The sequence below is a fragment of the Eumetopias jubatus genome, unplaced genomic scaffold (genome assembly GCF_037043125.1).
Source record: "Eumetopias jubatus isolate StellerSeaLion01/CBP00866 unplaced genomic scaffold, mEumJub1_p1.0 scaffold_8, whole genome shotgun sequence".
NCBI classification, from domain to species: Eukaryota; Metazoa; Chordata; class Mammalia; order Carnivora; family Otariidae; genus Eumetopias; species Eumetopias jubatus.
In genome coordinates, this window is record NW_028274814.1 from 49,783,055 (window position 1) to 49,809,331 (window position 26,277).

General features: G+C 45.3%; 1 protein-coding gene across 1 annotated transcript; it reads right to left on the reverse strand.

The window, feature by feature from the left end:
• Positions 1-341: 341 nt before the first annotated feature.
• On the reverse strand, positions 342-25,384 carry HEBP1 (heme binding protein 1). The gene is made up of 4 exons (XM_028119821.2): positions 25,174-25,384; positions 16,032-16,170; positions 13,853-14,033; positions 342-929 (listed from the first exon to the last, which is right to left on the reverse strand). Exons 1-4 carry the CDS (start codon positions 25,249-25,251, stop codon positions 758-760), a joined length of 570 nt encoding a protein of 189 aa, XP_027975622.2. The 5' UTR covers positions 25,252-25,384; the 3' UTR covers positions 342-757.
• Between the last annotated feature and the right edge of the window lie 893 nt (positions 25,385-26,277).

Sequence of the window (26,277 nt, forward strand, 5' to 3'; positions counted from 1 at the left end):
CCTGCCTCCAGGGACGTCTATCAGAATGTGATGATTTTTCCCCTTGGTTTACTTTTGTCCCTCCTGGAACCCTTCGTGGACCACAACTGCAAACAGGATCCTCAACTTCCGATCGTAGAATCCCTACAACTTGGTTGCGGTAAATGTCTGTGATGTGGGGATGTTCAAGCATCTGGTCCATATCCTTCCACCCCGGGATCTTTGGTTTTATATTCTGAAGGACTCTGGAACTAAATATGGGATTCCTGTCACAGTAAACATCACCATTAGTACTTATAACGATATTATTTTTAAGACTGTACAGTCTTGGAAATAACTATACTCTGGATTTGTCTCAGCTGTTTAAGTCAAAGATCTTTATTTTCAGTTTCTTTTCAGACAAAGGTCTTGCAAGAATCACAGATGAAAGATCATGCACAAATCACATTTTTTCCTCCACCACAAAAATACAGGTTCAATCATTTTTAAGGATCAGTTTTGAGTGACCCAGATAGCTGGGAAAATGTTGCTGGATTTTTTTCTCATCTACCACAGAACTTTCTAAGTCAGTTCGAAGGATGCTGTCTATCTTGGCTGTCTGAGCCCCTACCAGGAGAGAGAGCATAGACGGAATATGCGTATTTCATAAAACTGGCAGCACACGGCTTTGAAGGGAAGTTGGTGGAGCTGGAGACACAGTTGGAAGCTGTGCTCCCTTCTCCTCTCAGGAAGCAGACACAGAAACAGATATCCGGGGAGTTGTAGTGCAGCGAATTACTCATGCTTTCACCAGCCAGACCTCATTGCGACGTCCGTAGGGCTTCATGGGAGGGTCATAGCCAGTGCAGAAGTAGACGTCACTCCGGCAGGTGGCCGTGCCCTCCAAGGCAGTACGCAGCTGCGTGGCATGAACTACATAGTCGGCTTCCTTCGCATACCCACCAAACTGCCTGAGACAGAAGAGAGTAAGGGGCTGGTTAAGGGAAGACGTGATCTCCAAGAGAGGGGGGAGTCTTTTTTATTTTTTATTATTTATTTTTATGATTTTTTTAAGATTGTATTTATTTATTTGACAGAGGGGGAGGGGTTACAGGCAGAGGGAGAGCAGAGATGCAGGCTCCTTGCTGAGCAGGGAGTCTGATGTGGGGCTCGATCCCAGCACCCTGGGATCATGAGCTGAGCCGAAGGCAGACGCTTAACTGACTGAGCCACCCAGGTGCCTTTTCTTTTCTTTTTTTTTTTAAGATTTTATTGAGAGCTGGGAATCTTTAAAAAAGGAAGTCACTTGCTACTCTCACTATGACAAGCATGCTAGAGCAGTAAGACGGCACATCTGCCACTCCCTTGATGGGTGGATTTGACCCCCCACCCCGAGCCTCAGATCCTCGTTTGTGCACCTGGGATGTGCTGTATTTTTCCTCCAAGGTTGTGATGAACATTAAATACAATAATGGATGTGAAAAACTCTAATGCAGAGCCTGAAATATGGCAGTCAAGTACTAAGTGTGAGCTTCCTTCTCCTTCCTGAAATGTTCCCGAGTGATGGTAGGCTACCCTTCCCCTAGGCCGTGCCTTCGCCCTTCTCTCTAGCTCTCCTGCCTTGGCATCTCCTCCTCCAGGACCCTCTGTCTCCAGCTGGGGAAGGAGGAAGATGCGGGGGCTTTAGTTATAGCTTAGAGCTGCAGCTAATGCTTCTCCCCCAGCAGATCCTTTCTGATGAGTGAGCACATCACACTCACTGATGAGTGACAAGTAGCAGCTTTGTTAAAAACACAGAGTGACCAAAGGCAAGGACCCAAGGAAGTCTTGGGAGGCCCCCTGGCAAGCTTTAAGCATGTCCCAAATAAAGAAATCACTTCTAATAAATCCCTTCTCTTGCACAGATCATGAAAGCCTTCTTTTTCTAGTAAGTAAAAAGACTTTCCTAAATCAGGCTTTTCTCTTAATGGCAGAAAGTGGGGACAGAGAAGGAATAAAGCTTGCCTTTTCAAGATGATTATTTCCCTCCTTACGTCATCTGCCTACGCTCCAAAATTCATCCTGTGGCCTACCCTAAATATACCACTCTAAATCTGAGTTGCACTAAAATCTTTATTAGAGTCAAATATGTCCCCATTTCTAATGAGCTTTATGACTCAAAAGTCTGAATCTGCACCAGGCCAAGATTAGGCCAAATGCATTATTTTTGGTGGGGTTCTCTGAGTCACGCTTTGGTCTTTTATAAGTGGTTAGTCATGCTCGACAAGCATTCAGCATGTTGATTACAGGGTTATTGATGTAAAAACACCCAGGATTTCATCTTTAAGGGATTGGTTCTTCCAACGTCTAGACAATCACTACAGTACACAGACAGAGCCAAGACCAATTTGGAATAGAAGAGGCTTGGTTCAAGGATATTGAAGAAAGATCATAAGGCAGATGAGGAAAGTTGAACTCTAGCTTCACTGAGGCTCGAATGAGAGGAAACTGGATTAGTAGACCGAGGATGGACATTAAGGATAAAGACTGTTCGGGCAATAAAAGCCAGCAAGACAATGGAATTACTTTCAAACAACGTCTATAGGTTGAGAACCACTTGCCTGAGACGAATCAGATGTTGAATGTAGGAGCAGGTGTTGTGTGCCCCCTGCATCCCGCACTCATGCTGTGACACTCGATTATTATCCCTGAAAATGAGCCATGTTGGCTCTTTAGGCTACTGGGTTTTACAAACATCCGAAGAAAGAGTGGTCCTCAAATACCTTCACTCATCAGTCAGTGGCAAAAGGGCTAGTTGTGTGCTCAATCCTACCTCGGCCCCTTTCTAGCTCATGGTCTTGGGCAAATGCTTTAACTCTTCTAACCTTCAGGTCCTTCAACTGTTAAATAGGGCTGATTGTATCCATCTTCGAAGGCTATTGTGAAGATGAAGGGAGACAAGATGGCGGATTGCTCAGCACAGTGCCGGCTCACGAGTAGGCCCACAACAAACAGGAGCTATTACTGTTGCTTTGCAATTGCTCAGAACAGCCATCCAGTTCCCTGCCTCCTGGGGTGAGGGGCATGACAGGGATCTCAAGTAATTTCAGGAACCCAGGAAGAGAGCCTAGCAATGAAGAGCTGGCTCGATGAACAATCTCATCTTCTCGACTGGGCCTTCTCTCAAAACCCTATTGAGTCTTTAACCCCACTCCCCCTTCCCATTCTTTTTCCTTTTTTCTCCTTGCTCTTTCTTTTCTTTCTCACTCTCTTCCCCTTCCTCCCTCCCTTTCTTTCTTTCTCTTTCTTTCTTTCTTTCTTTCTTTCTTTCTTTCTTTCTTTCTTTCTTTTCTTTCTTTTTCTTTCTTTCTTTTTCTTTCTTTCTTTCTTTCTTTCTTTCTTTCTTTCTTTCTTTCTTTCTTTCTTTCTCTCTCTCTCTCTCTCTCTCTCTCTCTCTCTCTCTTTCTTTCTTTCTTTCTTCTCAGCACTTATGACCTTCTAACATACTATATAATTCACTAATTGTGTTCATTGTTTATGGTTTGAATTTCCCAGTAGAATATAGGCCCCATGAAGGCAGGGATCTTTGTCACTTTTTGTGCACTGGGGTGTAGCCTGAGCACCTAACACAGTACCTGACATATGTTCAATCCCTTGGCTAAATCAACAATTCTGGGGTAAACAATAAAAGTTAGTGTCTTCAGGTCTTCGGGTCGATAGACCTAAAAATGATTGCACTTAAGACTGTTTGCCTCCACATTCACTCACTCATATAATGAAACCTGAAGCACACACTAAGGGGACAGTGGTGGGAATTCAAACAAGGAGACTGGATTGACTGGAGCCACAACTGGGAAGGGCCATGAATGCCATGCCAACGACTTTGAACCTGATCTTAGATGCAAAGGTGGACTTACGAAGGCTTTGAAAGTAAGGGGCTGACGTGATCAGGTTGTGTTTTGGAGAAATCCTTCTAGCGGCGGTGGAGGGAAAGAGATGGAATCGCTGGAGGCCAGGAACGGCCACGTGTGAGATGGCAAAGGCCTCTGGACAAAGGTAAACTTGAGAGGTGACTGATGCGAGGGGAGGGCAGGGAGAGGGGGAGTCGAGGATTCTCCAGGATTTCCAGTGAAGTCTCTGGATAGAAACTGCTGCTAGGGATGCTAGGGATGCTAGGGTGAAGAAAAGGAGGAGTGGGGATGGTTAATAATATGGTTTGGGGGCCATGTTGATATGAAGGTGCGTCTGTGAAATACATTCATGCAACAACTGTTGTGTACCTAAGTGTGTGTCAGGCACTGTGCAAATCTCCTCAGACCTGGCGAAGAACTGGAGCCAGAGATCCTGATTTGGGAAGGAGGTGGGTCTAGCGACAGATCCAGGGAGTCTTCAGTGAGTAGGTACTAGCTATAATCATGGTAAGGAGGGAGACGAGGCCTAGATGGTGAGCAGACAGAGGGTCAGCAGTTTGCTCTTCGGAATCCTAGTCCGCAGGTGGTGGGTGGAAGAAGTGGCCTTGGAAAGGGCCACTGGAGAAGGAGTTGTCTGAGAAATACAGAGACCAGCAAGTGATATGGAGAATGTCATCGTCTGGGGATTCTTAAATTCACTAAAAAAACAAAAACAATTTAAAAATATTTATTCCCAGGCTGACTGAGATGCTGATAATGAAGATAAAAATTTCCCTCTTGCTTCACCATGGAACTTTCTACTAGAAAACAAGCAAAGCGAATGGGCTAGGAAACAGCAGATCCATGTGTTCTCCTCACGGTCGGTCTAACCAATGCACCCTCACCCAAGCACAGAACTGCACAAACGAGCCAGAAAACCAAACCCTACCAGGCACATGACCCTACTATACACAACGGAGGCCTAGTGCTGGCTCCTCAGCTCGTTCGGGGATAAGCCACCCTGTTCCTCCCTGCCTCAGCTTCCAAGCTGTATGTGGAGGGCAACACAGTGCCCACAGTCTCCGCGTTCACAAGCATGTTAGAGTGTGACTTCAAGAATTCTCGTAAAGCACTTTGAGCTCCTCAAAGGACACAAACATGAAGTCTACACATTATTTTTGTAAGCCTATTAACAAGTCTCCATCTCCATCTTCAAAGAAGCTCTCCTCCAGGGCACTGTATTTTATCTCCCCCCACGTCAGAGTTTAGTATTTGGAACAAAGACTTTGGTTACTATGGGAACCGAGGAACGACACACACCCGCCCTCCCCTTGGATTCCAAAAACACAAAAGGAGCTGACTACAAAGGTCTGGAAGAGGTTTGTGGGGCTGAGATGAGGCAGGCTAACAGATGGAGGCTTTGGTCCCAGGAGGCAAGAAATCATAATGGTTGAGGCATGCAGTGGGATAGATGGAGAAATGGATGGTCTGAGCCTTTAACAAGCAGCAAGTCAACACAAATTTGGGGAGGGTCTGCTATGCATGTAGCTCTGTGCTAGGCAAAAGAAGTGTAAGACTAGGAGCTGATAATTGCATGTCAACAGGAAAGAGGCTTCACCCCAGAAGGCCTTTCATTGAGTCAGACTGAACCATGCTTACTGAGCTGAGCATGACGAGGCACACAACCCAAGCGAGACACCACAGAGCTGTAAAGATGATAAAGACGTCTTTCTACCCTTGTGAGGTCTAACTGTAGTGGTCAGGCCAGCAACACACATAAAGATTATATAGAGCAGAAGGAAGCACTAGAATGAAGGTAGAAGGTACAGATGGAATGTTCCAGGGGCGGGGAATAGGGAATGATTGGTTCTGACTTAGAACATGAAGGGAAGGCATTATAGAAGACCCGATATTAAGCCGTTGTTTATTGAGCATCTCTTCTTGACGTCAGCAATGAATAATGTGACAAAAATGCCTGGCCTCACACGGCTTCCACTAAGGAAAAGCTGGAGAAGGGCTGTAGGAGGAGCCGGGCGAGTGGAAGTGGATGCTGCACGTGGACATGTTTGGGGGGGCATGCCCTGAGATCAAGTGGACACGGAGCGGGGTGTGTTGTGGATTAGATGCCATGATGAAGCATTTTTACTAGGCTTCGCTGCTTGGCTAAACATTTGGGGACCCAACCCAAAGTCTACCCACTCCCCGTCTCATTTTATTACCAGCCTAGACTTTGGGCCCAACCCTAACGTGTGCCTGAGGCCCACGGGCAAAGTTGAGAGGCATGGGTCCCGTGCTCTAGGGCTGGTGGTGATGAAAGGACACCTTGCAAGGGGCAGAGGTGGAAGAACCACGAAGAATCAGGAGGACACAGCAATAGTTCTGGGGAGGAAAGCTGAGTTCCATTTCTGATGTATTGATTTGGGAGACCTTGGGGAGGCTTAGGTGGAGACGCTTCCCGGGGGGTCAGGGGGCGCTGGTGCTTGGGAGACATGACAGTGCCAGCCATGTTGACTCGGGCTCATCCACCCAGAAATGGTGATTGAAGCCTCTTCCAAGAACCTGTTTGTAAAGGACTGGGGGATACCTGACCGGTTGTGGGGGGACATGGTGATTAACTAGGTTTTAGATTCAGAATCTTGTCACTGGCAGGGCTCTCAGAAGTGAGGTGGCTTCGATGTCAGAGGTACTCGAGAGACACGTGCCAAATGAAACCAAGCTTGCCACTGAGCACACACATTACACAGCTTAACTGCTGCACATCTGGGCAGATGATGCTTGAATTCCTCCGAGGCAAGTGTTCATCATCCTGTTACCTGTCCATCTTACTGGTAGATACTTTATGCCAGAAGGCTTTTCAGTAAGAAATGTGCTTCCCTATAATTTTCATCCGCAAAGACCACTCCTCATCTCTGAAGTAGCACAGGCCTGGGGCGCCTGGGTGGCTCAGTCATTAAGCGTCTGACTTTGGCTCAGGTCATGACCCCGGGGTCCTGGGATCGAGCCCGGCATCGGGCGCCCTGCTGGGCGGGAAGCCTGCTTCTCCCTCTCCCACTCCCCCTGCTTGTGCTCTCTCTCTGACAAAAAGATTTTATTTATTTTTTGACAGAGACAGACAGTGAGAGAGGGAACACAAGCAGAGGGAGTGGGAGAGGGAGAAGCAGGCTTCCCACCGGGCAGGGAGCCCTGATGTGGGGCTTGATCCCAGGACCCCGGGATCATGACCTGAGCCAAAGGTGGATGCTTAACGACTGAGCCACCCAGGTGTCCCTAAATAAATAAAATCTTTAAAAAAATAAATGAATAACACAGGCCTGACATACCAAAGACATTTGTTTCTCATCTATTTTCCCCACTAGGATGTTTTTCCTGCTTCAAAGAGTGGACATTTTGCTTGTTCCCTGCTTTATTTTGAGCACTGAAAATAATTCTTGGCACAGAATAAGTGAATAATGAATACATGGTTTCTTGAATGAATGAATAAATGTGTAAATGGCCTCATCTTGGTCATCATGTTGAGTCTGGTGAATGCTAAGGCATTCAAGGGAGGGGGAGAGATGGTCAGGTTGGAGATTTATGGATGGAAGGGTGACAGTTGAAACTATGGGTGGGGACCATGATCTTTAGGGAGGAGAGCAAAAAAAAAAAAGAAAAAAGAGAAAAAAAAAGAAAAAGAGAAGTGCAGAGAAGGCAAGGACCAAGACTTTCACTCGCTTATTTACTCCCTAACTTTTAACTGAGCACTTACTAGAGGATAACCCAAGGCCCTACCCTCAAGAATATGCGAGTGAGGGAGACAACCACAAACACATGAACAAATAGGTATATAATGCAGATGAGAGTAAGTGAGGTGAAGAAAAATCAAGCAGGGTAAGAGGATAGAAAAGGAAGGGGTGCTATTTTTGATAGAATGGCCAGGTGAGGCTCCTTGAAATCAAAATGACGGAGTTTAGGCATTGAGCAGACCAAGGAGGCAAAACAGTATTATGTCCCCCGTGGCCAGAGCCTCCTGTGATTACAGATGGGCGCTGGAATTATCTAGGAACTTGGCTAACACTGGTCTATAGCTCTCCTATATGGAACACCCTAGAGGCTTAGCAGTTCTTTCCAAAGTTCTCCTTCTCTAGGTTGAGCTTCCCAAGCCGCCAGCGGCCTCAGTTAGGGCCTGGGCATTTAGAGGGGACAACAACAGCGGCATCCCTAGGCTCCCTGTGGCTGACAGTTGTATCACACGCACGCTTCGCGGGACCCTAACAACAGTGTGTCATACATTCTGTTCTATAGATGAGAAAACTGAAGCTCAGAAAGCCCAAGGTCCCACGGCCATTGAGCAGGAGAGCTAGGATTGGATCATAGGTTACCCCGACAACAAACTCCCTGTTTCCAACTCTTTCCTTTTGGCCAGACATTTTGCTAAAACCATCACCCTCTCCTGCCCCTGGTCTCTGTTGAACCCAGGGCACTCTCGCAGTGCCCTAAGGAGGCTGAGCTGTAACCTAAGTGGCCTTTAGGGAACACAGAGGGACCTAGAATATGGCCACGCATACAAGTGTGAGGATACTTCCATTGCCTCTTGTGACTACTAAGAGGATTCTGATAGTGTTATTCCTTCCTAGCCTTCTATCCATTGACTGGTAATACATACCACTAATAGACGCATCATCCCTTTTGAACATCTCTCCATGAGGTCATACAAAAGGAAGCCTGAATTAAGGAGGCAAGCCTTTCATTTTAGAATTAATTTTGCCATCTAATGCAAATACACTTATGTGTATACGAAATGGTACTTTTGCCTTCTACTACCTCATTCACTCTGCCTTCCACAGTAAGGGACTCTTAAATGCACATTTGACTGTGCAGTGACACCAAGTGGCTAGCTGAGGAATAACACATGCTAATTTAAGACCATGGGTTAGGTTTAAAAAAACACTCACAGAGCCATGCTAGACAGTGTATTTATCACATCCATCTGTTTAGGTTTTAGAGAATTAATAGGAAACTTCCACAGACCTGACTTTAATAGTACCTTTTAAAGAGATACCCTGTCCCACCGTAAGGAACTAGGCTTCCTTGGAGAAATGGCTAATTCCAGCTCTAGGGCAAGAAATGCCAAGATGTGCTTAGAACATCATGTCACACCAGACAGCAAGGAAGCTACCATAGAGTACTAGAGTCCTATCAAAAGGACTAGGAAACCAATTTGAAGAGGCTCCCACTGGCCAAAGATAGGACAATGTGAGCATCAGTAAGAACAACTGCACAGAACTGAAACACATCAGTTATGTTTAAATTCGTATGTTTATACTGAGCCTCAGAAAAACAGAGACCAACGCCACCTTCCCTGCAGAGCATGTTCAGGAATGAAGTCATTCTTCTGAAAACAGGCAAGAGAAGGCAACAAGCTAACGAGAAGGTATCTTGCCTTTCTTTTTTTCTGTGACTCCCTCTCAGGGAAACCAAATAGCAGACGAGAGGAGGTTTCTCTTTATCAAAGTATGCCAGCTAATAAGTGAAGGAAAAATGGAGGACATGATCATTTTACAAACTCAAATGAAGCAAGGCATCTAGGTAAGGTGATCTACAGTTACTGACATCACAAAAACAGAGGCAAGCAAACGGGATGAGCCGCCCATGGCAGTATACAACATCACCAATGAAACATCCTGGCCGAAGGTGCCAACCTGAAGCTGCCCGTGCCTTTGGTTCTAACTGCTAACTTACAGGCAATGCCGGAGGCAGAGGACATGTTAAAACGCCGTGGAAAGGCAGTCTACAAAATTCAGACTATGGGAAACAGTAGGACAAATGATCCATAAGCAGCCCGGAAAAATAGAAAGGTGTGGTAGAGAGAAAAGCTACAGATTAGTAAAAGCTTAAAAGGTGTACCAGCCAATGGCCATGGATGGATTTTATTTGGATCCAGGTTCAAACAAACTTTAAAAACAAATGATCAGAGTAGTGGGGGAAATCTGAACACTGGACATTTTTTATTATTATAACATTAATGACACGCTGAAAAAATGTTAGGAGTAATAAGACATTAGGATTGTATTTTTAAAAAGTCTTTAGTAGTCACACTGAAGTATTTATGGATGAAAATATAATGTCTGGAATTCGCCTCAGAATAACCCAGTGGAGGGGCTGGGTGGCAGCTGTGAGGGTACACATGACACAGGGTCTGGCCTTGAGTGTAATTATCATTGAAGGTGAGTGATGGGTTCCATAGGGTCTCGTTATCTTATTCTTTTTTTTAAATTATTTGTCAGAGAGAGAGAGAGAGAGCACAAGCAGGGGGAGTGGGAGAGGGAGAAGCAGGCTTCCCGCTGAGCAGGGAGCCCGATGCGGGGCTCGATCCCAGGACCCCAGGATCATGACCTGAGCCGAAGGCAGACGCTTAACGACTGAGCCATCCAGGCGCCTCTCATTATCTTATTCTATCTTTTTATAAGTTTGAGAATTTCCATACTAAAAAGTTAAGGACCAAAGAAAACCATCAGACCTGCTCATTACCCTGGCTCTGCTAAAACAATAGCCCCATCTGCTTGGAGGCTTACGTGAACTGATTTAATCACGTCGACCTCATTCCTTATGAAATCAAAAGGGGCGAAGGGAAAAAATAATTACTGAAACCTCCCACAGGTCACACACATTAAGTCATCTGTAAAAACAGAAGCATCTTAGTAACTACTGAAAGATACTCTTTAGTAGAAGTCCTATGAGGTAGGTTGCTATAGGCACTTAACAGATGGGGAAACTTGTCTTAGCGAGGCTGAGTGGGATTCAAACTAAAATAGACTTGTTCACTAGAGTGCCCCAGGCTGCCTCCCAAGACACATGGGGAAGAGGGAGAAGGAATGCGGGTGAGACAGTGGAGACACGGCACCCAAGATTTAAGGAGGCACTCACTCTCAGTGCCAATCCTGCACTTGGACAATTGTGAAAGTGGGTGCCTCCTTAAATTTTGTACTACAGCCACCTCGCTTCCCCACCCTAGTCCCTGCCCTTGGGAAAGATATTCTTTACCTAGAGTTTTGCAGCCTCTGTAGTGAAGGCTGGGAGGTCTGAATGATGAGTGGCGCAGAGGAGCCGGAGGTTCGAGGGCCGCGGCCCGGCTGGCTGCAGTACACTCACTGTCCTCTGGGGGGCGTGCGTCACCCGGCCTACGACTGCCCAGAGCAGCCCAGCTCACGTTCCCAGCATTAGTGTTAGCTCCAGAAAAAGCCACACCCTCAGGTAGCAGTGTTGGGGCAAGGCAGCCAAATAAGTAGGTTGGGAGGCGCCTGGGAGCGGACAAAAACTGTTCAGTACAAGATTATTTGTGTATTTATTTTTCTTCAGGTTGTTCTAGAGTAGAACCAAAACCACACCTATAGTTAATACTTGAAAAGATCCTGGTCTGTGACTGTACATGGTTCAGTGCTTGTCACAAAGTAGGGTTTTAACAAATGGGGAGTCACTGATTCTCTACAAGAGACTTGGTTTCTGAAGGGAGGCTGGGGCCCAAAGAATAAAACCATGCAACCATCTGCACCTGTTAATGCTCTATAGTCAAAAGGAACACAACCCCAAATGGGTCTCTGGAAACAGGATAAGAATGGATATAGGATGCCTGTGTGCTCTGCTCAAAGGACCGTGGACACTGAGCAACTGAGGGGCTGGGCAGTCCAGTTCTGGCAAATACTCCCTGCCCTTTTGGCATTCAAGGGGAGCATGGGGTAAAAAGGAGGGCCCCCAAGTCCTATATATATTCATATACTCATTTATGTATTCATGACCCCAAACAACAGCTTGACTTCATATTCCCTGAGTCTCCCAGAACCCTACTGTGGCTAATGTAGATGTTCAGTTTAAGCTGTGGGGATAGTCTATCCACATCAATTTGGCAACTGGCAAAGTATTTATTCAGACATAATGCAAATGTTTGTGTGCTGTAAACTGAAGAAAATGAAATGAGAAATTGTCAGGACTCAGTATGTAACTTAATTCATCAATAATACAAAGAAATAAATAAAATAAACCTATTTGTATCAAAAAGAATAAAATACCAAGGAATAAATTTAACCAAGGAGGCAAAAGATCTGTACACTGAAAACTATAAGACATTAATGAAGAAGATTAAAGAAGACACAAATAAATGAAAAAGATATTCCATGCTCATGGATTGGAAGAATTAATATTGTTAAGATGTACATACTACCAAAAGCAATCTACAGATTCAATGCAATCTCCATCAAAATTCCAATGGAATTTTTCACAGAAATAGAAAACCAAACCTAACATTTATATGGAACTACAAAAGACCCCAAATAGCCAAAGCAATCTTGAGAAAAAATAAAGCTGAAGCCTATTTCCTGATGTCAAACTATATTACAAAGTTATTGTAATCAAGACAGTATGGCATTGGCATAAAAACAGATATATAGGTCAATGAAACAGAACAGAGAGCTCAGAAACAAACTCATGCATGTATGGTCAACCAACTTACAACAAAGAAGCCAAGAACAGTCTCTTCAATAAACAGTGTCTGGAAAATTGGACAGCAACAGGCAAAAGATTGAAATTGGACTTCTATCTTACACTATATACAAAGAACAATGCAAAATAGATTAAAGACTTGATCATAAGACCTGAAACCATAAGATTCCGAGAAGAAAACATAAGGAGTAAGCTCCTTGGCATCAGTCGTGGCAACAATTTTTTGTCTTTGGCGACAAAAGCAAAAATAAAAAAATGGGATTATATCAAACCAAAAAGCTTCTGTACAGCAAAGGAAACCATCAACATAATGAAAAGGCATCCTACTCAATGGGAGAAAATATTTGCAAATCACATATCTGATAAGGAGTTAAAAGCCAAAATATATAAAGAACTCCTACAACTCAATAGCAAAAAAGCCAAACATTCTGATTAAAAAATGGGCAGAGGATCTGAATAGACATTTTTCCAAAGAAGACATACACATGGCCAGTAGGTACATGAAAAGATGCTCAACATCACTCGTCGTTAGTGAAATACCAATCAAAGCCCCAATGAGATATCACTTCACACCCATTAGAATGGCTAGTATCAAAAAGACAAGAAATAAGTATTAGCAAGGCTACGGAGCAAAGGGAACCCTCATGTACTGTGGGCGGGAATGGGAATTGGGGCAGTCACTGCGGAAAACAGTATGGAGGTTTGTCAAAAAATTAAAGGTAGAACTACCCTATGATCCAGCAATTCCATTTCCGGGTATATATCCAAGGGAATTGAAATCACTATCTTCTTTTTTTTAAAAAATTCTTTAAAGGGATGAAATCACTATCTTGAAGAGCTATCTGCACTCCCATGTTCCCTGCAGCATTATTCACCAACAGTCAAGATATGGAAACAACCTCAGGGTCCATCAAGAGATGAATGGATAAAAATGTGGTAAATATGAAGCAATATTAGGCAGCCATAAAAAAAGAAAGAAAATCTGCCATTTGTGACAACGTGGGTGACCTTAAGGACATTATGCTAAGTGAAATAACCCTGACAGAGAAAGGAAAATACACACTCACTTATATGTGGAATTAAAAAAAAAAATGAACTCATTGATACAGAGAAGAGATTGGTGGTTGCCAGAGACAGGATGTGGGCAGGGAGTGGGAGAAACGGGTGAAGGTGGGCAAAAGGTACAGATTTCCATCTATAAGATAAATTAGTCCTGGGAATGTAATGCAAAGCAAGGTGACTCTAGTTAATAATGCTGTCATGTATATTTGAAAGTTATTAAGAAAGCAGATCTTTAAAGTTCTCATCTCAAGAAAAAGACATTGTAACTATGATGGATGTTAACTAAACTTATTGTGATCATTTCATAATATTTATATAATCAAAGCATTATATGTTGTACACTGTAAGTCAATACAATGTTATAGGTTAATTAGATCCCAATAAAACTGGAATAAAATATAAATGTAATGCAAATGCTCACTGCAGATGGTCAAGGAGTGGTTATGGAGATCAGGTGTTAGCCTTGGATGCCTAAAGAATCATCTCCTTACAGGGAATAGACAGTGATGCTTTCTCTCTCCTCGATCTTAACGCTGTCATCCGTGGGAACCGGTGGATTGCTCTGAAACTGGTTTGGAATCCGGAACCAGACTTTTAATTTCTTCTGTAGGGAGCCGTCATCACTGGGAAACACAGCAAAGGAAACAGGAACTGTCATCCCCATTCCGATTCCTGAAAACAGAAAAACCCACAGAGTGAGGTGGGTATTACAGACAGAACTTGCTCAGGACTGTGGAAGATCTGCTAGTCTCATTCTTCCTCCAAGACAGTATGTTTTGTTCTTGAAATTGATTAACAAACCTTGTAGGTGTTAAAAATATATAGTCAGATACATACGAAACACCTCTTATTTGTATATATTGGAAATAGAATATAGTGACTCAACTCGTTTGGAAAAAATTACTTGGTAATATATAACAAGACTGTAAATATTTCAGTATCTAATTAGTTTTTTTTAAATTTTTAAAAAAGATTTTATTTATTTATTTGACAGAGAGAGACAACGAGAGAGGGAACACAAGCAGGGGGAGTGGGAGAGGGAGAAGCAGGCTTCCCACTGAGCAGGGAGCCCGATGCGGGGCTCGATCCCAGGACCCCGGGATCATGACCTGAGCTGAAGGCAGATGCTTAATGACTGAGCCACCCAGACGCCCCTCTAATTACTGTCTATTTAAATATAAATTTTAAGGAAGTAATCCAAAATATGGGAAAGGCTATCGGTAATAGGATATTCACTGAAGCAAAATTTATAACTGTGAGAGATTGGGAGCCATATAAATGTTCAAAACAGGGAATATGTCTAAGTAAATTAGACACATTATACATCGTGCAGTATAGTGTAGCTATCAATAATTACGCTTAAGAAGACTATTTAGCAATAGTGGAAAATAGTTATAAGTAACTATAAGTAACAGAAGGATATACAATTGCACAAACACTATGATTACATTTTAAAGGCCTATTAAAAAGCCCTAAAGAAATACATTCAGAAGACAACAATGATTGTATTAAAAAAGATGGATCAGGGGTGCTGTTTTGTTATTTTCAAGATTTTCTTTAATGTTTAATCATTTAAAAAGATTTTTTAAAAAGATTTATTTATTTGTTGGGGGGGAGGGGCAGAAGGAGAGGGAGAGGGAGAGGGAGAGAGAGAGAGAATCCGAAGCAGACTGTGCTGCGCATGGAGCCCGACGTGGGGCTTGATCTCAACGCCCTGAAATCACGACCTGAGGTGAAACCGAGTCGGATGCTCAACCGACTGAGCCACCAAGGCACCCTGAGTTTTATCATTTTTATACATATATTCTTTAAAAAAAAAAGTTACAACAGTATTAAGAAGGAAAAGATTTCTTCCTGACCTCCTACTGGTTGCCTTATCATCCAAAGCCTGATTACTTTGGTGCTACTAATGTTACTGAGGTTAAAACCAGTTTCTGACTTTCTAAATTATCAGCTTGAGAAATATCCTACAAACTAAACATCCTATCTCTTTTTTCACCTCGCTTTCTGACCCATTTTGGGTTGGCACTGATTCTAAAGAGCAGTCCAAATTAGACAGCTTTAGAGTTAAATTCATATTTAAATACAGTCTACATACTGGCAGGCACACTGAAACTTTGGGCCCATCATTTGAAAAATGGGGGCACAGCCAGCACAGACTGCCATGTCTAAGAGTGGGACCCCCTAAAATTCTCAGACCCTTCATTTGCCAGGACAGAGCCGAGGACCTGCCATACTCATTAGTCACTGAGCCTCAGCGCTCTGCAGATTCTGAGCTACCGGGGGACTGGGCAGAGATGTCCAGCCTGGAGGCAGAGGTCTCAAGTCTGAAGCTGGCCTGGCTCTGTGACTTGGCTTTCTTCACTCAGTCAACCAATCCAAAGATACTATAAGCACTACAGGGTTAAAACCCCCAGAGTGTATGTTCATGCCTGGGAGAGAAGCATGCGTCGGTGATATGGAGCAGGGGTACCACACAGCGAGGGGTAGGCTGGGATGAAGTCGGTGTGGTCCCCCTAGAGTGTCCTTGTGCACACAGCCCAAGTTCACATGCTACTGAAGCAGGTGGTGACAGGTGCTCTGTGGCCCCTCCTTGTATTTTCTCCTGATGACATGAGACCTAGCAAGCTTGCCTCTGAGACCAGAGCCACACCCTTCGGGGATACTCACCCTTGTCATTGGTGCCTCCCACGTACTTTATGACTTTGGGCATTGCTTCCCGTAGACCCTCATCCACAGGCTTGTCTGTCACTTCCACTGTGGCAAAGCGCCCACCCTCACAGGTCCTTTCCTCATAGGAGACATCTTCCTAGAAACAGAATATACATGCTTAAGAGATTAAAAGTGGCAACCTGTGATTACTCTAGAATAAGTGGTAATGACCCAGTCATAAGAACGGCTAAAGAACTTTCCATAACGAACCTGGGCATGGTGACAGGGTAGAAGAGACAATAGGAGTATGAAGGGCCATGAGAAGAAGATTCTGGGCTTTCTTACAAATGTGGAGTCAGCAGGAAAAACTTCAAATCATCAATACTCTCAGAGAGATAAGAGAAAATATTGCATCCCAAGCCACTCAGAACATCCCCAGAATGCTAGAAAAATACAATGTTCAGAGATCAAAGAGCTCTTAGAAATTAAAAATATAACAGAAATAAAAAATTCAGGGGAGAAGTCAGAAGATAAAGCTGAAGGAAATCTTCTAGGAAGTCAAGTAAAAAGGAAGGATGTAGAAAACAGAAAAGGAAATCAGAGGATCAAGCCAGGAACTCCAACATCTGAATGACAGGAGAGCCAGGAAAATGAGAAGAAGAAAATTGGAAAGGTGGAAAGAAAGAGATCCAGCAACAATGCCACAAACTCAAAGGCCCCAGGATTAGCCTCATTCTAGAAGCAGGGCTGCAGGTCAAGAAGAATCAGAGTCAATCAGAGTGAGACAAACCAGAAGAGACTCTTAACTATAGAAAACAAACTGAGGGTTGCTGGAGGGGAGGGGGTGGGGGGATGGGGTAACTGTGGGACGGGCATTAAGGAGGGCACGTGATGTAATGAGCACTGGGTGTTGTATGCAACTGATGAAACACTGAACTCTACCTCTGAAACTAATAATACACTACATGTTAATTAATTGACTTTAAATTAAAAAAATAAAAATAAAAGATCCCCATGGCAATTTTCACAAAATTAAAAAAAAAGAATCAGAGTTGTTCTCTTCACTTGTACTCCCAGACTTGACTCCTCATTCCAACTCATCTCGCTAAATCGTACCTCCCACTCCCCCTGAACGCTCAGCTCCAGTGCCACTCCCCCACAAAGCCTTCCTCCCTGGTAGGACGCCCCGCCCCCCCCCGTCGCCCGTTATGACCACTCTCCGTGGGAGTCTCTGTCCTTAGGTCATTATCCCTTGCCTTATGGACCCACGCAGCCCTCCTCCTCCATCACCCGCTTCTTCCTTGTCCTTCGATATTTCATATGATATAATTTCGTATTCCTTGAACATATGTTATAAGCCAGTGTTTTTCAAACCTGAAAAAGAATCACGCTCCAAAACAAGAAATGCATTTTTACATCATGCCTTATCAAGAACATACACATGATTGAAACAAAGTTTCACAAAATAATACTTTACCCTTATGGAGGGGAGGCTTTCTGATACTAACCTTTTCTTTCTTTCCTGTTGACTTCTACTCTACTCAAGTGAATTTTATTCTACTCTACTAAAAGAAGAAAGACGTACTCTATATTGATTTTGCTATCTGGTAACGGAACACCGGTGCAGTTTGAAAAATCTGCTATAAAGTCTTTGCGGACAAGAACTATGCCATGGAGCATCATAAATTAGACGCTCAATGGGTGTTTATTTATTGATTAAGGAGCTGCCTCGCTTACTAACGATTATGAAAAATAGACACATGAGAGAGGACTTGGCCACCCTGGCTGGGCAAATAGGCCTTCCTGTGACATCCTAGATTGAAGCTTTTCAAATCCCAAGGGGACAGAATGACTCTCTGGAGGTGGGTAGGACTGTGGAGCTAAGAGGTCTGTATAGTCTGAAAAAGTACATTTACATTACAATTTTATGTTTAGAATGAAAAAAATACCTATTGTTTTTTGGTAATGCAAAATGAAAGAATAGTGAGAAAGGGGCCCGGGAAATCCGAAAGGTTTCTGAATGCCAGTTTCATCAGCTTCCCTTCACGTGGGGCAGGGGAAATTGCACCAAACTGGGAATCAAGAGGCTACAAATCAAGTCCACTGTGGCTACTAATTCCGAGGATGGCTGTGAGGTCCTCCCCTTGGAAAGTGTCACATTTCCAAAGGGCCTTCAGTAGCAAACCATGTTGCATAAACCTGGAGTGTTTTGCTCTTTCTGGCTCTGTCAGAGCAGAGACTAGACTCACCCTTCATTTGAGGTCCCATTGAGTCTTGCCACTTGAGTTTAAAATTCTGTGACTCACAGAACTGCAGCCTGAAAACGGTTTTAAAGTTCATCCAATCAAACTAATTTTCCCAGAGAGGAAATGAAGAACCAGAGGGACTGAGTTGCCCAGGAACACACAGCTACTAAGTGGTCACGCTGGAACCAGAATTCCAGACTCCAAACCCTAGTCTAATGCTAACTACAGGACTCTGTACTATATGGGGGATGATGCGAGCGCTTTTAAGTATCTTCCTTTAGCTACTGAGTTAGTTCTTTCTGATAGACATTTGTATGCCTGTGTCCAACTCCGAAGAGGGGCATCTAAAGTCATTGAATGTGGCTTATTCTCTCACAGATGGAGAAACCAATGACAAGCTCTCACTGGAGAAAAGAGCTGGTTGGCTCTTTCCTTCATTCTTTCTTTCCTTCTCTTATTCATTCAACCACCAACAATGGAGTTTCTACTATGTGCTGAGCACTGTACCAGGTGCTAAGATACTGATGAAAGACAGTCTCTGACATCAGGAGGGGTGTGGTCTAATAGAAGTGGCCAGGAAACCGGGTTATAATCCGATGATATATTTAAGAGGAGAGGCAGGGCAGCATGGGAACACAGAAGAGGCCTACTTCGGTTATTCTGGGGGGCAGGGTGTGTGTTGATGTGCTTGGCTAGGTCAGGCTGACCTTGAGATGCTTATAGATCATCCAACTGGACATTCAGTCACTGTGCATGGATTTATTGAGGAAATATTATTGAAAACCTCTGACAGGTGCTATGGATTTGGAGGGCAGTCTAGTGGGGGTGGTGAAAAGATTATGAAATTATCGTATGATGTAGTAAATGTTCTGATAGTTCAGGGAGGGTGATTTCAGGTAGCGGGCACCATAGATGTACAAGAGCAAAGGGGAAGAACAATATGCTGCAGGTGAAGAATACAAGTGCTTCACCGGGCCTAGAGCAAAGGCTGGGGAGAGAGGGGCTGGAGATTCTGGCTGGGGCCAGACCCCTGAAAAACTCCTAGGCTGCCATAGGGAGGATTTTGTAACCATCGTTCCCCCGCGGGTGAGCTGAGTGCAAGTCAGTTTCATCTACCCAAAATTAGTTCAAAGGACTTTGTGATCCAAATGTGGGATTTTGAGTGGGAGGGGTCCTGGTGCAGAAAGGAGTTCTGAGGATGGTATAGGTGATCTGTGCTCTCAGCCTCTTCCCTAGGCAGAGGGTCCACAGCAAGGAAAGAAAGGCTGCCGAGAAAGGAATCTAGTTTGATTCAGAGAGCCAAGGCCCCCATGATAATTCTACCAATCTTTTTTTTAAAGCTTTTACTGATTTATTTGAAAGAGAGCAAGCAAGAGAGAGCATGAGCGGGGGGGGGGGGGGGGGGAGGGGTGGAGGGAGAGGGAGAAGCAGACCCCCTGCTGAGCAGGGAGCCGATGCGATGTGGGGCTCAATCCCAGGACCCTGAGCCAAAGGCAGACACTTAACAGACTGGGCCACCCAGGCACCCCATAATTCTGCCAGTCTGTAAGGCTCAACTCCACCTCCTCTTCTTGAGTGATCCCTCCTTCCTATGAACCCCAAAGGCAGAGAACACTAAGGCTAGAAGGGCCCCTTCATATCTATCAGTTCATCTGCCTCCTGTTACAGATGAGCAAACTATCCATTGCGCAGCTGGACATGTGGGCCTGGAGCTCAGCAGGAGACTGACATGGGGAGATAAATTTGGGAGTCATCAGCAAAAGGGGTAACTAAAGCTGTGAACGAAATTGAGATTGCCCAGGGAACATACACAGAGCATTCTGTATCATTTGACAAGTTAATTAATGTCCTACCTAAAAGCCCTCGTTCACCAAGTTCTTAACCTCTCCCAGATGGTCCAGGCACCAGCTAGCTTCTACCTACCTTGCCAGCCACACCCAGAGCACTTCCTCACTGGCCTTCTGCTATTTCATTCAATGCCATGGTCATTCCTGCCTCAGGGCCTCTGTACCTGCCTCTTCTTCTGCCTGGAGTATCTCTTTCCTGTCCCTGCCTGATGGACCCCTACTAATCCCAAAAGTCCCAACCTAAAAGTCACATCCTCAAAGAGGATCCTCATTTAAAACAAGTTCCCATGAGTGCGTGGGTGGCTCAGTCGTTAGGCATCTGCCTTCGGCTCAGGTCATGATCCCAGGGTCCTGGGATCGAGCCTCACATCGGGCTCCCTGCTCCACGGGAAGCCTGCTTCTCCCTCTCCCGCTCCCCCTGCTTGTGTTCCCTCTCTCACTGTGTCTCTCTCTGTCAAATAAATAAATAAATAAAATTAAAAAAAAAAAACCAAACAAACAAAAACCAAGTTCCCATGATATTTTTTATAGCCCCTTGGACTTTCACAACAGAAGTTATTGTAATTATAACTGAATAATAATGTGTTTAACCTCCATCTGCAACCATAAGCCCCATGGGGTCGGGGGCTGTCTGTGTTTACCACTGTATCTCTTAGCATCTTGCATATGGTAGGTACTAGGAGTATTTGTGGAAAAGGAGGCTGTGGAGTAAAACCCGGTTCTACTCTAAGAACAAGGAATACCAATAGACATGGCTGGGTAGACAGATGAGCAATTAGTCTAACTATGTCTATGCTGGAAGAAAGCAAACTCACAATGTCTTAAGGTGGTATGACAGCAGGTCCCATCTGATTTGATAGCATCTATGTCCATAAACTCTCATTTGAACCACTGGATCACTGTGAAGATTTAGGTTTGAGAAATGGATATTACAAAACTACTCTAGTCCTTTAGGGAGCAGAATTTAAATAGAGTTCTATTTCCGCAGGAAAAAAAAAAGCACCTAAGTTAACACAGCTAACGTTTGATTCTTCAAATTTAGTGTCTTTAGTGTGTGTCCTTGTCACATGGGACATAATAACAGCCCACCTTTGCCCCAGATCCAGCTAGCTTATGCTTCCAATCAGATGAGGATTTGGCCGATGGCCGCAAACACCAATTTTCAACATTCCCTGGGAGCCCTGGTCAAATTCAAATCCGAAGGCAGACGCTTAACCATCTGAGCCACCCAGGCGCCCCCCCAGACAGGGATTTTGCAACAGTGCCTCTTGCTATGGGATTTGCAAGGTCCTTTACAAGGTCAGTTTTTTTCTTTGCCACCTGCTGGGCTGGGTATACATGTTGATTCTGGAAGCCAGCTTTTTCATTCTAAGAAAATTAATAATAATAATAATAATAATAATAATAATAATAGCCAACCTAACTCAGTACTTTCTATGTGTCAGGTATTATTCTAAATATTTTGCATGGATGTGTTCATGTAATCCCTCCAATGATCCTGTGAAGAAGTGAGTGTTTTAATCTTTATTTTCAGGTGAAACTGGAGCTCAGGGGGTTAAGTAACCTGCCGGAGTTACAGTGGGCAAGTGGTAAGCCAGGATTCAAACCTGGGCTGTCGGGTCCTAACCCGTCCTAACAGCATGCACAGCCTAGAAAAAAAATCCCATTAAGATGTCAGTTATTCATATCAGTCCTGCTCTGAGCATTCACAAGACCCACCTAATCCAACACAGAGCACAGTGTGCCCCCCTCCTTCCCGAAGCAACGTGGAAGGTGCCTGATAAGTTCCGCAGCAGCATGGACCTCCCCATCACAATCAGTCCTGAACATCTGGTGAACCCGAACCTGAGCTACACGGGGCCCGCTGTCTGCCATCTATCTTGGCCCAAGAAAGTGGACAACAGTTCCTGACCCAGACGCTATCCGGGGCAAGAGAGATAATTTCAGGGAGAGTCTGTCTTCAAAATAATAACCCCCTGAATTTGTATATTTTTTAAAAAAGGCATATAAGTATCTTTGAATAGTTAAGTAATTGTCACATAGGCACTGTCATTCTCATATTATAGTTGAGGAATTTCAGGGTTCAAACTGGTTAGGAGGTTGAGTAGCTTACCCAAAATTACCTGTGAAACTAAGGGGAAGTTAACTGTTACCATACCCAACCAAGTGCTAGGTATTTTGTTGAACAACTTATAACTGGTTATCTCATTTAAACTTCCAAAGATTCTTATAAGACACAAATTATTATTTCCTCTCGTGATCAGCTTCAGAGAAGTTAAGTAAGTTGCCTGTGACCACACAGCTAGCAAAAGCGGAGCTGAGATGAGTTCTGACATAATGATATTACTACACTTGTAGGGTGCATGACTTTACAAAGCAGTTTCATGTTTTTTAAAAATTTAATATTTATAATTAGTCTGGGAGTAGATGAGAAAGATATTTTTATACCCATTCTACAGCTGCAGAAACTGAGATCATTCAGGTTAAAAGATCTGCGTCAGCCTGGTAGCAATATCTCATATGGCGCCATATTCCCATCGAATGTTGAGGGAAGATGCTTATCAGGGAACTGTATTTATCCCTAGAGGCACTGAATCAGTGGCAGGTGACACTGTTATCACTAAGGGTCTAACAGGAAACAGAAACTGCTAGAGTATTTTGAACAGAGGCACCTCGTTCCAAGAAACTTATTTCATAGATAACAGAAGAGCTGAGATGCCCAACAGGGAACAGGGAAGCAACCCAGAGGTTGGTGAGCACCCTAGGAGAGGTAGAGGGAGGATTCTCTAGATACCTGGATCACTCGCTGGATGCTAGAACCATGGTGGCCTGTCTAGAAAGAGCTGGAGCTACAGAGAAACTCTTGGTGCCAGAGACCTGACAGTTCAGAGAAAGAGAGGGAGAAACACCTTCTTCCCATTCTGCTCCCGCTAGCGCCTCTCTCTGGGTGAACCTTGCTGCGAGTTGTCTGACATCGGAGCCTGGGAAGTAGGCAACTGGAATCAGCCTCCACTCCAGACTCCAGACCGAGACCCAGGAATGGGCGAGGGAGGGGATCTGAGAACAGACAGGTCGCAGAACAGCCCAGACCCTGCACTGGCAATTGTCTACTAACCCAAAAAGACCCAGGGAGCTGGATTCCACTACAGAAAGGAGAGCTCTCTGGGAGCTGTTGGTAACACGGGGATTCTTTAAGCGTTAGGGCCAAAAAGCATCCTAGACATTCCTGGGCCAAGTCCACAGACTGGCGTGCACACCTCACAAAGGCACAGTCTCAGCACAGACAGATCCCGTGGCCGGCAGTTTACGAACACTGGTAGGCAGTTGCCAACAGGTAAAACTGACATTATTTGCCCTACTCAAAACCACGGCTCATTCCTCAAATTCCCTATTCCTTTCTGCCTTCCCTCTTGTTTTTCTTCACAGCCCTGATCACCATCTGATAACGATGTATCTGACCTGTTTACTTGTGCATTAGCCACTAAAGCGTAAGCTCCATGAAGACAGGAGTTTTTGTTGGTTTTGTCCATTGCTTTATCCCCACTGCCTGTAAGAGCAACTGGTATGCAGATGGCACTCAACAAATAATTACTTGTTGAATACATTAATTTTAACTTGGGAGAGTTCACAGGAAGAATCTGGATTTCTGGTTTTCCTTAAAAATCTGGCAACCCTGGTTTATGTCCCTGCACAGCAACATGACTGCCCTTTGTAGGGGGGGCCCTGAGCTCTCCCTCGCATTTGCCTCAGTCCCCACCTTGCCTTAGAGTCTAACACTGCCAGCTTCACTCATTTCCATGGCCTGCCTGGAAGCTTGTAGACATCTGAGTATGTCACCCCTGATCTGGTCATTCTAAGTGCAGCTGAGGGAACTCAGAGACAGACAGATGAAGTGACCGGCCTCTGGTTATGGCTGCGTGAAGAGTCCAGACTAGTAGAGTCTGGTTGAGGGCTTTTGCCTGACCATCAGCGCACTAAGTACCAGAAACCGGCCCCCAGACAACACAGTCCTTTAGCATATAAGGTGCTGAGCAGGGAGCTGAGTATACAAAAGGCACAAAGTACCTGCTTGCAAGGAGACTATAATCTAGTGGCAGACTCTTTGTTTTCAGGGGGCAGTCCAATTTGCTTGTGTTAGCACTGATGTCAATTTGGGGGGATACAGTAGTTATGCCCTCTTCACCCATCCTGTATTCTAGAACCCAACTCTGGGAGTTCCACTGGCCGGCATACCATTTTAAGGCTCTGGGCCTTTGCGCAGCATTGCTCTTCCCTTTTCTGTGCCCTCCTAACATCTCAGAGACCCAGCTAAAGACACTTCCTCCGGGAAGTCCCCCTCATCAGCCCCTGGCAGAATGGATCGGTTCTCCCCCTGCAGTCCCTCCCTTGCACGTTTACTTCTGTGGAGCACAGATCTTGTTCTTTTATACTCATTTCTCCAGTAGTTGGGAATTTTTTGAGGACGAGCACGTTTTCGGTCTTTTTGCACCCGAAGGGCTCTCAGCAAACAAATGCTCAGTATGCTTAGGATGTTTAGATGAACTAATGCATTCAACAGGCGCTGTTCTATCGCCACGCCGGGACTCCTCTCTCTCTCTCTCTCTCTCTCTTAAGATTTTATTTATTTATTTGAGAGAGAGAGAATGAGAGAGAGCACGAGAGGGAAGAGGGTCAGAGGGAGAGGCAGACTCCCCGCCGAGCAGGGAGCCCGATGCGGGACTCGATCCGGAGACTCCAGGATCACGACCCGAGCCGAAGGCAGTCGCTTAACCAACTGAGCCACCCAGGCGCCCCCGGGACTCCTCTCTTAAAGCGATCTCTCTCCTCTTTTGTCTCCCCTCCTCCCAGGAGAGCCCTCAGCCCGCTGCTCCGTACTTCCCTTTTACTTCCTCCTTCCCAGTTCACGTGCTGGGCACTGGAGGGCCGCGCCTCCCGCAGAAGCTAAAACGCACATTCTGGGGCATACCGCTGTCCCACCTGCCCGTCAGAACCCGCTCCAGCCCTGATCAGGGTGCGGTGTGTGGAGCGCGGCCCCGCTTCAGGTCCTCGGCAGCCCTGCGGGCCTACCTTGCCCCCTTTGCTGAGGACCTGCCAAGGCCACGTCTCTACGCTCCCGAACAGCGAGTTCTTGATCACGCCCAGCATGGTGCGGCTGCGGCGCTCCGAACGCACCTGCAGACTCGGGGCTTCAAGGCCGGCGAGGGCAAACAGGCCGGGTCGGCTGGCTGGCGCTTCGGACTCCGCCCCGCGGCGAGGCGCTCGGAGGTCGGCCGGGCCGGGCGGGGCGGGCGCGGCCGGTGGGGTGGGCGGGGCTCGGCGGGCGGGGCGGAGGAGCGGTTTCGCCCCGCCTCCGCCGGCCCCTCCTCCTCTACGGAGCCTGACTACTGCGCGGGGCCTGGACACAGATTCTCCCGCGTACGGGATTTAGGCCGCTGTGGTGGAGAACTTTTTACATCCCGCCCCACTCCCCGCCGGCCCCCATCCACGCCGGCTTCGGCCCTCACGTACCTGGGCGCCAAACTTCCAAGCCTCTGGATTCCTCTCGAGCTTTTTTGGCTCTCCACCCTAAGGTCTACCTCCAGTACGTACTGCATAGACACGGTTCAAAATCTCTGTAGCCCCCGCCCCTAGAGACACCTGATAGCGGCATCTCCACCGACATAATCCTGGTTTGTCTCTCCCTCCACTCTATTACCTCTCACCTAGACGAATGAAAAGCCATCTTAACTAGTTTTCTCCTTACTACTTCCTTTCCTCTAATCAGTTTTAATCACAAGTTCCATGTCAATTTCCCAAAGCGTGGCTTTGCTCACTGGGTCCTTCCAGTCAAAATCTCCTAACCAATTTCATTACCGTTCGTTGAGTGCCTGTTTCTCGACAAGTATTTTACAAATGTCATTCACTACTCCTCACACCACTAAACATACATATTTTATGGCCATTTTAAAAAAGGAGGAACCTGACACCCAGAATAGTTAAATGACTTTCCTAAGGTCGAAAACCAATGTGCGGCCTGGCCAGGATTTGAATCCGTGAGAGTGGTGTCCCTGTCCCTAACACTTTATGGGGCTCCTGGAAGTTGAGCTTCTATTCTTGGTTTCGGCTCAGGTCATGATCTCATTGGTCGTGAGATTTAGGGTGTGGGGGGGCCCTCCCTGTTAGGCTCCCCGC